Source organism: Priapulus caudatus, unplaced genomic scaffold (assembly GCF_000485595.1).
Source record: "Priapulus caudatus unplaced genomic scaffold, Priapulus_caudatus-5.0.1 Scaffold478, whole genome shotgun sequence".
Lineage (NCBI taxonomy): Eukaryota > Metazoa > Priapulida > Priapulimorpha > Priapulimorphida > Priapulidae > Priapulus > Priapulus caudatus.
Window position 1 is genome coordinate 32,039 of NW_014577539.1, and position 16,014 is coordinate 48,052.

Below are 16,014 nucleotides of genomic sequence, written 5' to 3' on the forward strand. Positions count from 1 at the left end.
ACATAAATATAGAGACTCTATATTTATGTGTCAGTGTGCGCGCAATGGCGTCGGCGTGTGTTTACAGTTGAAATGCTTCAAGTGCCTGTGGCCGGAACGTACCCTGGGTACGGTCCGGTATACGGGAACACCCTGGTACTATCTAATATGCTGGACCGTACCTCGCCTACTCCACTAACAAGTCTAGGGAGTCACCTACGCCTACTCCCTAACCCTAACCCTAACCCTAACCCTAACCATATCAAATAGTAGCTCTAGTACTATAGCCCGCTTACATTAACTGCCGCTGCGCCACTGCCCCACATTATGGTAGGTATGTGCCACTGCGAAGTCAAAAATGGGGGGCTCTGGAACAAACTCAGACCTGAAAATGGGCGTCTCTGGAACTAATGTTTGTTGAATGTGGGATGCTTCATCCATCCATATGCGCATGTGTTGCATGCATGCCTTCACGACCCGGCTTCAACGTATTCTGAAGTACGATGCACTGGAACGGAAATGTTAAAAACTAGGGTCTCAGGAACGGCAAAAATGTAAGATCTGCATGGTAACTAAACTTGTGATGCTCTGGAACGAGATATTCTTAAAAATGCGATGCAATGGAACGGATGTTTAGGGTTGAAAATGGGGGTCTCTCCCGCGGCACATACCTACCCGGTAGTTACCTACCATGCAATATATATGGAGTGCCCCCCCGCCCCGGGATCGAGTGCTATGAACAGGCTTTATTAAGCAAGATGGAATGCCAATCTTTACTTAGCAATGATAAATTTGATAAAAAGTTGTAGGTTTAGTGTGGAGAAAGCAGACATGAACAGTTCCATGAGTGATAATGTAAATCTCAGAATGTGTTTTTTAACTTTTACCATAGGCTACACATGTATACCAGTAGCAGTGGGAGTGGTATTAGTAGTAGCAGGCAGGGCCTTTCTGTTTTGAAAGGCAATGTGTTATTTATGCTGTGTGGGCCCATGTATACTACATACATGTAATCAGGAGTGAAATGATAATAGATCTATCATTATCTAGTATAATAATAGATCGAGTATTATTCACTCCTGATGTAATGATATATTAAACTCTGTCCCTTAACTACAGTTTCTTGGACTACCTCATAAAGGTTACAAGGTAGTCCAAGGCAAGGAGCTAAATATAACAAGCAGAGGAAGCAGATTGGCTGTGTGCTTTATGCCTCAAGGGCGCCATCTATGGACCATAATCAGCTGAAACGCTGAAACGGCTGTGCAGACCGAACCCAGAGACAATAGAACACTAATCTGTTCTTGGGTCTCTGCCGAACCCAAATTTGGGCCAGATATGGCGGCGCTTCCTCTCCTTGTTATATTTAGCTCCTTGGTCCAAGGAACTATAATGACTATGTAAGCAATTGTCTATAAAGAATATTAATTCATTATGAGGTTATGACATTACATGCTACAGTGAAAATAATATGGAGAAACTACATTTCAAATCAAAAGAGAAAACAAGTTTCACTAGGTTCCAATGACAATTTATTTTAATTGTCAAATTTTAAACATTAAAAAACAAATGTAATAATACTCAGTCACATATTGTATTAGAATAATAATTTCCTAATTGTATTATTTTGTTACCTAGGAACACAGTTTGAAACAGACTGCATGTATATTCAAGCCACAGTACAAGATGTTATTGAGTGGAGTGAAGGGAATGCTAGCACAATCAATCCCCTGTTTGGGTTCAATAGCAAAGTCTACTGGGCCTATATTGATTACAGGTACTTCACTGACGTTTTTGGAAAAACATCAGAAGAAGTCGAGGTATAAATTATGTATATATTCTCAATATAGTGAATGCAAGATGATTTATAAATGGTTGTTTTTTGTTAATTTTAAATTTAACTTTTCGTGTACTTCCAGTTTGTGTTATAGCTTTAACCTGTAGAAAAATTTCTAGGAATAACCTGACTTGATTACACATAATGTGCTAATAAATAAATAATGTTATCTTAATCTGTATGAAATTATCTGACTGCAACTTTTTAGGCTGTGGACTGGTCTGTGTTTGGATTTAAGGAAAGTCATGGGAAAGACACGACCCTGTGGTTAGGAACCAAAGGTGCATACACCCCCTGTCACTATGACTCATATGGATGCAACTTAGTTGCACAGCTCTACGGAAGGTCTGCAACAGTATTACCAGGTCTTATTGTTGTGTTGATTATTTAAATTCTAACTTCTGTGTTGTTGTCATTTCTACTTTTTCTACTACATGTTTAATTTCTCAGCATTTGGTACATGTAACTGTATGGGGCCATATATTGTGGAAAGATTCTAACATGATTTTATCAAAAGCTGTTGACTATTTTGGTAATTCGATGGTACATAACGTGTTGTAAGGCAATATAAATTTCAATTTTTTAATAGAAAATGTTGGACTTTGTTTCCTCCTGATGACACGGAGAGGCTCAAGCCAATCAGGATTCCTTATGAAGAGTCAAGTATATTTTGCAGTGAGAACTTTTCAACTGACTCCCAAAACTGTGCTTTGCTAAAGGTAAACTGACGTTAATATTACTCTGTTAATTCGCCCACATTTATGTCATTATATTATTCTATTACTGGTAATTTATAGCTTTTTCATCTATTTTTCACGTTTCCACGTTCCACGTTTCCACGTTTTTCACGTTTCTATTTTTCACGTTTGGAACATTATCTGTCGTCCAATACATAAACTTTACATGTGTGGAAAATCTTCTACATGGATAGTTCTATGTGACCCAAGCTTCGTCGTGTTTTAGAAAACGAACTTTCTTTTACTTTGAATTTTAGAGAGATGTTTTTGTTTGAAATTCTTTCAGGATGCTAGCCCTCATATTGTGACTCTTCACCCTGGAGATGTGCTGCTTGTACCTAGACACTGGTGGCATCTAGTGGAGAATCTTGAAACTTCCATAAGTGTAAATTTCTGGGTAGATATGGTAAGTTGTAAAGCAGTGACACTTGACATGCATTATTACGATCTTCACTCGTATCATTAATATGCCGCAGAAGGTTCAATGACATTTCGTCAAACCTATTTGTAAATTGCATGGATATATGACAATTTTAACATTATTTTTCAAAATTCTTCATTCGTATATTATAATTATTATAAAAGTAACTCGTGTTTGATCCTTCTTCATTTTCCTCTAGCCTCAGTTAGATGATCATGAACGAATAAATGAAGCAATAACTCGAGTGGTTATGTCTTGTATGATGGAAAGCGAAGGCGCAGAAGCACACTGGCTTAATCCAACTGAGGTAGGTTATTTCATAATAGTTATCATCATAGTTTATTTCATAGAAAAGTAGGAATCAACCAGTAGGCAATGCTGTTAGTAATTTCTTTCAAGTTTTTTTAATAAGAAATGGGTTTATATTTGTTATATGACCCACATACACGCAACAGGGTATTCTACCACACATGGTGAATATGGAGCTACTACAGCAGGCTGTGTTCAAGGTTCAGCAGAAACGTACGCGTGCGAACCATCCCCACAAGCGTAAGCATGGAAACTCCGAACAGACAGGTGACACCAAATGTGCGAGACCTACCGAACAAGCTGTCAGAGACAGTCCAACATCCGATGTCAGTACTAATAGTCTAGCTGAGCTGGCGGGTGATCAAACTTGCTCCTGTCCACACAGCAAAGTCAATCTCTGTGATCCAACCTTCATAGCTTGCAAGCCTGATACATGCCCAGAACAGAGTCACTGTAGCGCATCCTCCTGCCACTTCACCCTGCCTGAAGGAGCCTCAGTTAAACGTGTCGCAAAAACCTCAATGGAAACTTTTTTCAGTCGCAGTGCTAAACCTCATCGTAATGAAGAAAGTGCTGCCAAACGTCAAGTGTTGACGTCGGTACTAGCGGAATCTGAATTCCCTGCTAGTTCCATGCATAGAGAACAGGTGCCCATTGTTGAGAACAAAGTTGACTTGATAGAAGCGCATCACCAAAGTGACAGACACCATTCAGCTACAATGCCTAACATGTCAGGAGTCAGAGGTGCCGATCTCAGTTCAGTACTCACGAGCTGTCTACTTCATCCAACTATCGTAAGTCAGGTTTCCAAATTGTTGTTGGAAACATACAAGTGATAAGCTGTGCATTAGCCTTATATACATGCACAGTAATCTCCTGCAGTACCCACACTATCGCCTATTCGACATTCGCCTATAAAAATTTAAGCAAAAAAATTATGTAAATTTCAGCCTGTACATTCAGGATATGGCACGTAAACATGCCCAATTTTAAACACAAATTGTAATATTCAATCAAATAACTCTCCAAGTTATCACTTATTTTGTGTGTATTTAACTTGTGCACCTACCGCTATGGTTTATCCAAAAAATAATCAATGTATGTGTAAAAAATGTAAATTTTATTCACAAGTCTGCTTCTAATGCTTGTCTTGGCCCGGGCCGTAGGTACCTGAGCAAATTCTTAGGAGGGGCCAAAATTTTCATGAAATAAATCACATAGGCTAGGTTAGACTGAAGGGATAATTCTGTTTTTTCTAGTGTAATTGTTTTTGTAAATGCTCATTTGGTTCTGTTATTTATTCCATTAATTTTCGGTTTACCTACAATTATTACATGAGCTTTTATGCTTTTATGATGCTCCCAAATCTAGTGGGGCAGCTACCCCAGTGGCTATGGCCCAGCTTGCCCTGAAAAAATTCCTATGGGAATGCATCTCGAATTATGTACTGGTTGGTAGGAAAGCATGTTCGTATTACACAACTTTATGTCATACCAAGATTTTCACTGGCGAATTACTGTACAAGAGATGAAATTTGTGAGTTTTTAGCTCAGCTGACGAAGTCAGATGCAGCTTGTAGAATCGCATGATTGTCTGTCCGTCCGTGCGTCAACAGTTGGGCACAAATCTTCACCGCTCGACGTACGGTCTTGATATTCGGGACGTCGGGGGGTGGGGGGTCGCGAAAAGGACTCGGGATGTCGATTTTGGGGGTCAAGGGTCAAATGTCAAGATGTGTCAATGGAGGGGGAATATTTCCCCCTTAACTTAAGGTATAGGAGGAAATACGGAATTGCGGCACAAATCTCAACGGCTCGACCTATGGTCTTAATATTTGATGTATAGTGTGATGGGAAGGAAACCCATCACCAGCGCAAAATTGGAGGTCAAAGGGCAGTTGGGGAAAGGTCAGACATTTTCTGAGGACATGGTCTAACGGACCGAGTGCAAAACTTTTTTGTTTCAGCGCTGACCTACCGTTTTTTCACTTTATTCAAAAGACCATGAAATCTACTTTCCGCTGACGTGCGAAGAGTAAGTGTCTGATAACCTTTTGACCCTCAAGAAGAGGACAAAGGACTGAACTGCTTTTGCTATTAGAGCCCTTTCCACCCGCCCCTCCCCCACTACCACCACTACGCTCGCGCTCGACGCATATCCATGATAACATGAAAACATAGCGAAGTCATTAAAGTTACACAGCTGTATCTTTATTACTGTACTATCAGTAGGTATACCAAAGCCTATCATAGATTTTAGATCTGTATTAGTAGTATCCTAGATATATATGCTCTGAGCGCGAACGTGGTGGCAGGAGGGCGCACTTGATTCGGTTGCCAGTGAGTTTATCAGAAGAATACCTGGCTACAGTACACGTCAGTTGAGCGCTGTCGCTCTGCGGCACTTGTTTTAGCCAGGTAATACAATTTCATCTTTTTATTTTACTTTTCATGAGTACTAATCGTTGCTAAGAATGTCCTGATATGTCAAGTTTAAACGCTAACTACATGTAGATGGCAGCACTATGTAGAATTACCTTGAGCAAGACAATTTGCTTGCTTTCATCTGTCATACCAACTCTCCGTATGTAATATACTATAGTCATCACTCATAAGGTCCCGTGAGTATAGGTTATAGAATTTAGGCAGGTGTGTATCTTCAATCCATTTTATTTATCTGATATAAATGTGTTCTATACAATCACAGTACTTTGCAGGGCTCAGGAAATTCACCTCAAGTTATTCCCATGCACTTTTTGTACTATATAGACAAACACCAGTTGTATATAACATACTAAATACTATATATGGAGTATGTACATTTCGTTTAAATATACTTCATTATCATCATATACAGCCATTTCTTATAATCTTTATCATCATATGTTTCTTAGTGTCATAGAAACATCTAAAGCTTATATATGACAGTCATTGTCGTTATAAATGGCACATTTACATGACTGGTGTATATAAAACTGTAAATTAATAGGCAATTACATTACAATACGTCCACCCCACCCCATACCAAGCTTTCCCTAAAGTGGATGAGAATGTATTACACAGATCAATGTTATTCACTTGTTTTTGCACAAAACCTAAACACCCAAATGTTGATATGATTGACTAATTATTGTTGGAACAAAAATTCTTTCAAATTTTCATATCTACTAATGAAATGGTCTCTGCACATTGATTAATAGAATACAGACACTATAGAAATACAAATGATAAGTATATTTTGATAATTATCGTATGATATTTGTACAATACATTTTACATCTCAATGAAATTATAACAATAAATTACACAGCTGTACAGGTTGATAACATTTTCAATTTGATGACAGGTTTTGTTAAATGAGCATGTCTGCATTCATATTAGGCCATAATTTTAAATTGCATTTGTTTTTGTAGCAACATGAACCTGTGCTATATAATATATTAGAACAGAGCTATCAAGTAAACAACCAATAGTTGGAATATGGATTGACTGGTTGGTTTGTAGTACGTTTGAAACAGAAAATAATTAGGAAAAGAATATTATTACCAATATACTTATTATAACAACAATTATAATATGTCAATAATTATTGTACACTACAAATAATCATTTTTCATCACTGAAAAAGTATCTCATAAACATTTGATTTTGCAAATCCAGTACACAAAAATTAACCGTGATTGATAGGCATTAAATAATACCTATATATAACCATTTTACATCAAATGGACTGGAAATACTTGATTTACATTGAAAAAAATGATTGGCCAATTATTTGACTTATTTTGCAAACGTGCACTTTGCCCCAATGTAGGACATGCAAAAACCCCTACCATATGATCTCTATCTGTCATACAAGCAAAATATGAATAAATTTAATTGCAATGTACACAGCTTCATATTTTCGACATGCTAGCTATCAATGGTGGGTTGCAATATTATTGTCTGATCTATCACGACGCTTCTCTTACAGTTGCCATACGGCTCTGTACAACTGCGACAAGCACTATTACCATACGCCGTAATCCTCTTGGTGAAGTGCGACTACTCATCCCGAGGTGGTGGGTGGATCTAGTCTTGCTTGCAGTGGCACCTTGTTCACAGCATTACTACACAGAGCAGGTGCCCTGTGCTATGCTGACGATCTGAGACCCACACTTGCTCACAACCTCAGGCAGGCTGGCTGGATTCACCAGGGACCAAAGACGCGTGATACGTGAGTGGTGAGCAAATTACGAGTTTGACCGTCACTCAGTCAGTCCACGGCAAGGAGCTATATATAACAAGGAGAGGAAGCGCCGCCATATCTGGCCCAAATATTTGCCATATTTGGTCATATTGGTCCAGAACAGATTAGTGTTCTATTGTCTCTGGGGGACGGATCTGCACAGCCGTTTCAGCTGATTATGGTCCATAGATGGCGTCCTTGAGGCGAAAACCACACAGCCAATCCGCTTCCTCTCCTTGTTATATATAGCTCCTTGGTCCACGGTGGATCCACTGTATATTCTAATCAATGTCGTTTCAAATGAAGCGAGAGGTGGTCTGATCTAGAGAAGGCACGCTGGCACAGTGTACACTTATACGGCTTCTGTCCTGTGTGCTTGCGGTAATGACGTGTTAGTTCGTCTGATCGAGCAAACTTCCATGTACAGCCTTCCCAGGAACACAAGTATGGCTTCTCACCTGCAATTTTCGAAGAAACACACTACCTCTGTAACTTTGCTCTAAGTCTGACTCTTAAGTCTAATAACAGGTAAACAATCATGAATCAAAAAGCACCCAATTTGACATTTAACACAAATGACTGCCAAACAAGCACGTGTGGAAGGTTACCCCATCTAAAATGTCACCTATTGGTTTGTGCCATCTGCCTGGGTTAAACAAGATAACCATTTTTTAAACAGCATAGTGAGTCTATAACCTTTTTGCAATGCGGTTTACTTTACTTTACAATGCGGAACTATTTGCAAAGTTTCAACTACGAACTACTTGCTAAATACTAGCATTTAAAATAACCAATTATTTCCTCGCTACCTATTAACCAACACATCCGCCTACCCGTATGAGTTCGCTTGTGTGCTTTCAAGTGCGAACTCTTTGTGTAAACTTTGTTACAGCTGCCGAAGTCGCATCGGTGCATGCGCCGTTTCTTTAACGAGTTCTGCTCCTGTGTGTCACACATTACCGCATCGTCCGTGTAGACTGGCTGCGGCATCGCGTAGCGAGGCCCCATCTGCAGCACGGTTGGTCGCTTCTGTCCATGCACGGCGATCACTGGATTGTGTATGGGTTGTTGTGGAGGCCATTGTCTGCAATTTACGTTACATGATGCTGCATGGATTCAAACCTTCACAAACTCATTCTAGATTCTCTATCGCTTCTAGTGAGTGTTTTATTTTAAGCCAGTTTATTCATACATATATACATAAATAAATACGCACTCACACACAGCAGATGGTATAACAGCAAAATTAAGTGTGCATATCATGGTAGTTTACTTTACTAATACATTAAGAATATGTTAACCAGTAATTATCTTGTTCAATATCTTACCTTAATGACATCGATGCCTCTTTTATTCTCTGGAGGGACAATAATGAAGTCAATCCCCTTTTTTGAGCAGCACATGGTGTAACCTTCGTATTTGTATCAACTGCAACACAGGTTTATGTGATGAAAATCAGAAACAATCGATTAACTTTTAAATTTTTATTGTATGAGAAATATATTATATGCATATTTTTAAGGCACCAAATCACACATAAACATATATGCATTTACATGGGTGGACATGCGCGCACACACACACTCACATGCACGCACGCACGCACGCACTCGCGCATGTGTCACCTTCTGTTCCTGATGATGAAGAATTGTCACCATCATCATCTGTTCTTGGTGACTTCTTCACTGATAGGTCAACGGGCTCATTTTGTTCGTCTACATCTGCCACCTATAAATGTAAAAAACACAATAATTTAACCCAAGGGAAATCACTGTGGAAGGTCTGGTATGTATCCCTTGTCTATACTCAAATTTAGAATGTCAAAAATATATCATTACATTTATAAATTATATTCATGATCTATTTTTGATAACATACATGCAAACACTAGAAACACTATAATACTTCTCAATCTATATATGAATGAACATTCCTTAGAGACACATTTGCTAAACAATGAGGTATATTTAAGTAAATGTCGTATCGTGCTTTTAAGCTGAGGTATCAAAACAAGACTACTAAAAGTATTGTGGTATACATTTTGGATTACACCCACATGCAAGGAGTTTGCTTCTCTGGTTGTGATGATTTGAAGCTGCATATATAACAAACGAACTACAACTAATTCAGTTTAAAGTGCTTCAGTTTTATATGCTCAAGGGAGTTTCTCCAGTAACTACAGTCCACTGCTTTTCGCTTGGGGAAAATGACATAAGTGGCCCACCTTTAATGAATTTAAAGGTATAATCAATAAATCAGTAGAAATAATATTTCTCTTTCAATTGTCACAAAAACAGTGAATCCTTGTAAAGCTATTTGATATGGTTATGGTTAAGGTTAGGGTTAGGGAGTACGCGTAGGCGACATACTCGCCGACACCTCGGGTACTACATATACGACAACGACCCCTTCAGCAACATTTATGCTCATAATCATAGTATAAATAATACACAGTGTTATTTACTGTGTATCACTCTGATTCACTCATAACATACACTCACAGTCACACTGTCACAAGTCATTATGAGTGCTTGAGTCGCATCAAATTCTGTGTCTTCTTCATCTTCTGACATCTGTAAAAATATGCGGACACCTATAATATTGTTTGATGCACACGTGCAATGTGCCTTTTCACCCAGTGCCTATTGACCTTTGACCTTGATTGAGGATGTATTTCATCACAGTGACCCTATGTCAAGCCGATGAGATTTGTGAGGCAATTGTGCATTTCTTTAACTGTGGCCTGAAACGGTGTACCTGAAGTTCAGGAGTAAAATGCATATAGCCCCCCACCTCCACCTTCTCGAACTTCGATCACTGATATTCAGTTTTGTATGTTATAGGTCGCACCACTTATATTTCTGCTGCTATTTTTGACACAGACAAATGGACGCACTTGTCAATCAGCTGCACTTGATAATGGCAGAGTAAGAAGGTGTTACAAAAAACAACTAGAGTAGCAGGGCATGATATTGGCCAAAAATGTGAACAGGCCCTTACAAGTTTGAGCAGGCCCTTAATTTTGTTCAATTTATTCTATTATCAATAAACGTATTAGCTTTGTGTTTAATAGGCATACTCGTAGTATTTCAGTATTTCATTGCTATCAGTGAAATATTCTACTTGTTTGACAGGAATTACTGGAACATTATTTACTTCTTAGTAGTCACTAAGTAATAACTGGTCAGGAAATTGCTAAATATTGTTGATATAAAGGCAAGATAGGCAAAATTTTGAATAGGCCAAGTAGACTGATTATATGGGGGATTGAACCAGCGGCCGGTGGCAAAATAGCGCTAACTTCGCGCACTGGAGTAGGCCGTGTTATTTTGGCTCCCACTGTCTCTACTGTCTGTATCTGGGTTCTTTTCACTCACTTGGGTGGCTGGGTGTACTTGCCAGTTTATATACAATAGTTAGCCATATTGCCGTAACTCACACATACCTTTTGTGATCACGCACTTTGTTTTGTATTTTCAACTACTTCGTTACGCATTGCAGGGTTTTCCCCATAATTTTCAGAAAGCGTATGGTTTATGGACAGAAGGGGAGGACTTGGGAGGGGCATTATTCCAATTATAATCAACTAGACGTGTCATAATTAAGTGGCTCTAATACTCAGGTACCCTCAATCAGTTCAGAGATGTATACATAAAGCTGTGAAAACACAGCATGACTGTTGGGATTTTCAAAAGCAAACAAGGTTGGAAATTAGGACATATTGGAGAATTTATGGGATGTCGCATATTAGCTTCAGTTTTAAAGGCACGTCAAACCCAAGGATCTGCGCTAAAGGCCTGGGGAGAACACTGCATTGTGCAAATTGTATTAACATTCCCGTTACGCACTAGCACCTTCACGCTACGAAGTTTTCCAACTATACACGGCTAACCACCCTCTTCTACGTGTGCATGTTTTCCACTTACCTCTTGTTTCACAGTGTCACACTCAAAGAATGGAGATGTCTGCTGGGAAGCTGAAATTGCAGTTTCACTTGTCATCTCAACTCATGATAAGCCTTCTTGTGCTACTAGACTTCCAAGCTTGGCTCGTTTGTTTATGGGTCTGTAAAACATAAAGCAATCATCTGCCCATTAAACGCTTGCGAATAACTTATTATGTATAACATAATGCTATGGTTTTTATTTCACAATATCAATTTGATTTTCTTAATTAAGTTCTCATAATAGTTTTACACTACAAAGATATCATAAAATATATATTTACTCTATATATGTAATGTTCTAGTTACGTGTATAGTGCTACTATATACCATGTAAATAACAATTACTCACCTCTCTTCCATTTGCACTTAACAAACACCACAATTTTGCAATATAAATTAACTTAGTTAAAGTTAATGAGTATCACGAATCACCAGCATGTTTCCATGGCTGAGTGCACAAACACTGGCAAAGAGAACGATAAGCAAGATAACGCCTAGAAAGAGATATAGTGAGACAGCCACTCCTTCACCTGGAGATTAGCCGGAACTACGTATACATCGATGCTATATATACAGGACAAGTTCGCAATAAAACTCACTGTGTACTTTAGTTCACACCTACTACTGCCGGCCACTCCCTGTACTGTATTGGCTCCCTTAAACGATATTCATTTTAGCTATAGGGGGGGAGCATGGAAGGGAGGAGGTGCAAATTACAATGCGGAATGCAAATGTCAGAGCAGGAGAGAAAAGGCAATGACATGATGGATTGCCAAGAAAGAGCAATGTTTCGATAGCTAACACATCTCTTAACCAATCATGCAGTTACTATTGTCATTCCTAGACAGGGTGAGTTGTCAATAGCCTGAGACATTAATACGAAACAATGGTAATTAGAAAGGTCAGTGCAAAACAGGCCGTCTGCTTAAGGTGGGTGTGGTGGTTTGCATGTGTAGACAGCCAAAAGTTGGCCAGAGGCACTGTTTTTCAACAATGCTCCTTTAGTGGCACATCTTGTATGTAACATGATATATATCTTGTCGAGTTCCTTTCACCCATATCCAGTTTGATATCATCTCATTTCATTCACATGCAAGATGTTCGCGTGAGTTATTCTAATCGATTGTCAGTTATTTCAACAGAATATTTTCTAACCTAATATTACTATTAGAAAGACAGTTCTTAACACTGAAAATGTGAGAGACTCGGCAAATAATACATCGCTTCGAGAAAGCTTTTTCAATGGAATAGAATGGAATGACTAAATTTAGTTATATCACTCAAATAGGTGCACAACGCAGCTATTGCAATCGACAATGACAGATAGATAAAGATTTTCCACACTGCATGACTCGTGTAACAGTCATACAAAATGTTCTTCAAATCTTGGTGCTTTTCATCTCTACACTCCATTACCTGCTTCTTTAAACCCCTCATAGCACTCATAACAACTACCTTTTTTTATCCAAGTGACTGGAATAGTTTGGCCCTATTTCGGACAAGCTGCACTGTACTGAATGCCTACAGGGGCTCGATGTAATTGATAAATATAAACTGACAATGAGTGTGCCGACACCAGCACACACTAGCAAACCGGCAGAATTATATGTGGTGCCAGGCAGTTACGTATGATATATATATCCACGTCGTCATGCGAAATGAGCTGCCACCTACATCCCCCAGGAGAAGGAGAGCATTGCTCTTTCAGGGACGATAGGAAGCAGGAATTTTTGGCAATGCGCCAAGGGCGGTAAACTCTCTGCTAAACTGCGGCACTGCACTTATCTCAACTCGCGTGGCTGTCAGTAAGAACTGCAACAGTGTATGATGAAGCAGCCCACTGGCCACACCTCACAGAAATAATGTCCTGTCTCTACCACACCCATGCTGTGCAGATGTTATCGACTTCCTTCTGCTCAGGGCTGAGAGGGGGGGGGGAGGTAGCTGACTGAGCACACAAGCCATAGCTACCAACATGTAATATGTGTGCATAAGGTATGCATGTAGCTGTGCACGTGCGTGCATGTGCATCTGTACTCTTGATCTGTATGTGTGCATTCCACAGTATAGTAGGATATACTGCATTCGAAAAAAGAATGTTAGAAAGTTCTTTATGTTAGTGTCATGATATATGCATGTATAATAATAAACTTTAACTACATTTGACAGTCTTAAAAACTTCATTGAATTGTCACCATCAATCTTTTTTATGGGTTCTGTATTTACAGAGCTAATTTATTTCTTGTTTATAAAACATGCATACAGTTCCCTTTTCGTTCATACTGCGGGTAACAACTATGCAACTCTTCAGACATGAAATAAAATCATGAATATACTGTAGCCATTTACAACATACCTATAGAGCTCAAATGTTTTAAAGTTAATTGATATTATGATCAAGTATAAGTCATTAAGTGGTAATACTAATAGTTGATCATCCACCTTAATTTCCTGTAGTACAAAATTTTACCACACAATCACTTTGCTTTTTTCTAACAACTACATTATTATTATGAATATGGATTAAACGCATTAGACTGGTCAGTGCTTTGGTGTAGCGAAGGATACTTGCCGAAGTGAAGGTGGAAAATGGGTACCAGTCTATAAACGCATATTTATGTTATAAAATTAAGCAGTGTAATTATAGTAAGCAATAAAGCATCACTATAATATAGTAATAATAGTCTATCTGGCAGAATAATTTAAAAATATTTAGTAAGAAATTAGCTTGTGGTTATACTTATATTATATAGTTATTCATTTATTGTTCACATTCAATATTTAAATGATTCATATGAACCGTATAAACAATAACTAATATATGTCACAAACAACAGTATGGTTGAATGATAATAACAACTCCCCATAATCAAATAAGCCGCAAGTAAAGCCAACCATACAGCCAGCAGCAGTAGAGAGCGCCGACCGACAAAGAATGACAGTACCGATCAATACATGGCAATCGGGTGTGGTCTCACGAACACCCCCTGCTACAAGAAATACATGGACCCGCGATTTATCTCAAGAGCTAGCTGTGCTCACGCTCGTCTTAGTATGTCTCGTATGGCAATAACCTGCGCGGCGTACTGAATAAAAAAGTAACTACCACAGGTTAATTACGCAGTGTTGAAACACAAGAATACGTTTAGAGCCCTTGTTATTTAGAATGTGTGTAAATGCGAACTTACCTCGTAGCTGTCGCAATCTCTTACTGTGAGCTGCCCATCAGTATAATCAGCTGGTCGCCATGACACACCCAACATCCGGGTCCCCCGACTGACACACCCTGCCACGCCTACGCCAGATGTACTTTAATAGCACGCACGCCAATGCTAACATTAGAGCAAAACGCGCCGATTATCAGGGTGTGTGGTAGTCATACTTAAGGCAGTTCACGAGAAGCTACTATATATTATTGTAGATCGTAGTTCGTATATCTAAGAGACAACGGGAGTATATATCGCAGTTCGTAGGTTTTGGGGTAGTCTCCAGAAATTAAAAAAACGTTCTTTGTCCTATAGTCTAGAAAACACATACGACAGTGTATAGGTACGTTAATTCATATAATTAATATACATATTAGAATATAGTCGCGCAGAACACTAGTATAACCTATGGTACGTATATAACTGTATGTTTGGTTTACAAACGTCAGACCAGTTGCGATGCAAAAACATTGCGACCAACTGTTGGTGTGATATATATACAGTATGCTAGCTCTGCCCCTTCCACACCCCTTTCCACTTCGCTCCATACATATCCTCCACCATGCATATATATTCTCTCCGCTGTCTTCCTCCCGCGCTCCTATATCCGTCAGTCTCCCCCACCCTCTCTCCCCATCTCTCACTCTTCCATTCTCTCTCCCTCTCTCCCCATCTTTTTCCTCGCCCGCTCCCCTTCCTCTCGCTCTCTTCTCCCCCTCTCCCCCTAATTTCTCTCTCTCTCCTCTCGCTCTCCTCTCTAACTCTCCCCTTTCTCGCCATCTCGTCTCTCTCTCTCTCGTCTCTCTCTCTCTCTCTCTCTCTCTCTCTCTCTCTCTCTCTCTCTCTCTCTCTCTCTCTCTCTCTCTCTCTCTTCATATATATGGTCTCGGCGTCTCACCTCTCTCCTCCCCGTCTCACCCCTCCCCTCCCTCCTCTCCCTAACTCCCCTCCTCTCTCACCACACCTCTCCCTCTCTCCGTCACCCCTAGCTATAGCTCTCTCCTTTCTCGTCCTCACTTTCCATGCAGGTCTCTAGCTCTATCTCTCTCGCTCCGAGTCGCTTGTTTGCACGCGATGGATATGCGCACGAATAACTTTGCGCTGCTTTGCTATTAGAGTTTCTTGCCATGTGCTGCCATCTATGAGTCGTATCAGGGGTGAATAAAAACATATTTGTATAATTATTATATACACTCATCGTTCTATGCGAAATGTGCGCAAAGATTGTTCGCATGCTAAATAGCTGTTATAAAATATACCATAAAAAGCCTAAAAAATTTCAACCCTAGATTGGCTAGCTAAATGATTACATCGAGAACAGTATTATACAATTCAGATGTGACCAGATAAAT

The 16,014-nt window shown here is 39.4% G+C and overlaps 2 protein-coding genes across 6 annotated transcripts in view; one reads left to right on the forward strand and one right to left on the reverse strand.

Annotated features, from left to right (window-relative positions):
* LOC106810849 (HSPB1-associated protein 1-like) overlaps positions 1-4,893 on the forward strand; it is a 6,398-nt gene extending 1,505 nt beyond the window's left edge. For 2 of the 4 annotated variants that reach the window (XM_014814316.1, XM_014814315.1), the window contains 6 exons: positions 1,618-1,799; positions 2,025-2,161; positions 2,406-2,535; positions 2,840-2,959; positions 3,174-3,281; positions 3,430-4,893. In XM_014814316.1, coding sequence (XP_014669802.1) covers positions 1,618-1,799; positions 2,025-2,161; positions 2,406-2,535; positions 2,840-2,959; positions 3,174-3,281; positions 3,430-4,119 — 1,367 coding nt within the window. In that variant the 3' untranslated portion in view covers positions 4,120-4,893. Of the gene's footprint in view, positions 1-1,338; positions 1,380-1,617; positions 1,800-2,024; positions 2,162-2,405; positions 2,536-2,839; positions 2,960-3,173; positions 3,282-3,429 lie in introns of those variants that run through there. The other 2 variants (XM_014814318.1, XM_014814317.1) reach the window with 2 other exon arrangements.
* Positions 4,894-5,934: 1,041 nt separating this feature from the next.
* On the reverse strand, positions 5,935-14,819 carry LOC106810850 (Krueppel-like factor 12). Of its 2 annotated transcripts, none has more exons than XM_014814320.1 (8): positions 14,645-14,819; positions 11,437-11,575; positions 10,012-10,083; positions 9,136-9,238; positions 8,839-8,938; positions 8,344-8,594; positions 7,766-7,968; positions 5,935-7,539 (listed from the first exon to the last, which is right to left on the reverse strand). In XM_014814320.1, exons 2-7 carry the CDS (start codon positions 11,509-11,511, stop codon positions 7,796-7,798), a joined length of 774 nt encoding a protein of 257 aa, XP_014669806.1. In that variant the 5' UTR covers positions 11,512-11,575; positions 14,645-14,819; the 3' UTR covers positions 5,935-7,539; positions 7,766-7,795. The 2 variants fall into 2 exon arrangements, with proteins under 2 accessions (XP_014669806.1, XP_014669807.1); XM_014814321.1 differs by lacking the exon at positions 14,645-14,819 and adding an exon at positions 11,806-12,072 and having other exon boundaries at positions 5,935-7,540; positions 7,767-7,968.
* Between the last annotated feature and the right edge of the window lie 1,195 nt (positions 14,820-16,014).

Excerpts from the sequence above, each read along its gene's own strand:
- LOC106810850 (XM_014814320.1), bottom strand. The coding sequence starts at position 11,511 with ATGACAAGTGAAACTGCAATTTCAGCTTCCCAGCAGACATCTCCATTC. Across the intron at positions 8,939-9,135 it reads TTCATCATCAGGAACAGAAG|TTGATACAAATACGAAGGTT; the intron begins GTGACACATGCG and ends CCTGTGTTGCAG. Across the intron at positions 8,595-8,838 it reads GAGGCATCGATGTCATTAAG|ACAATGGCCTCCACAACAAC; the intron begins GTAAGATATTGA and ends CGTAAATTGCAG.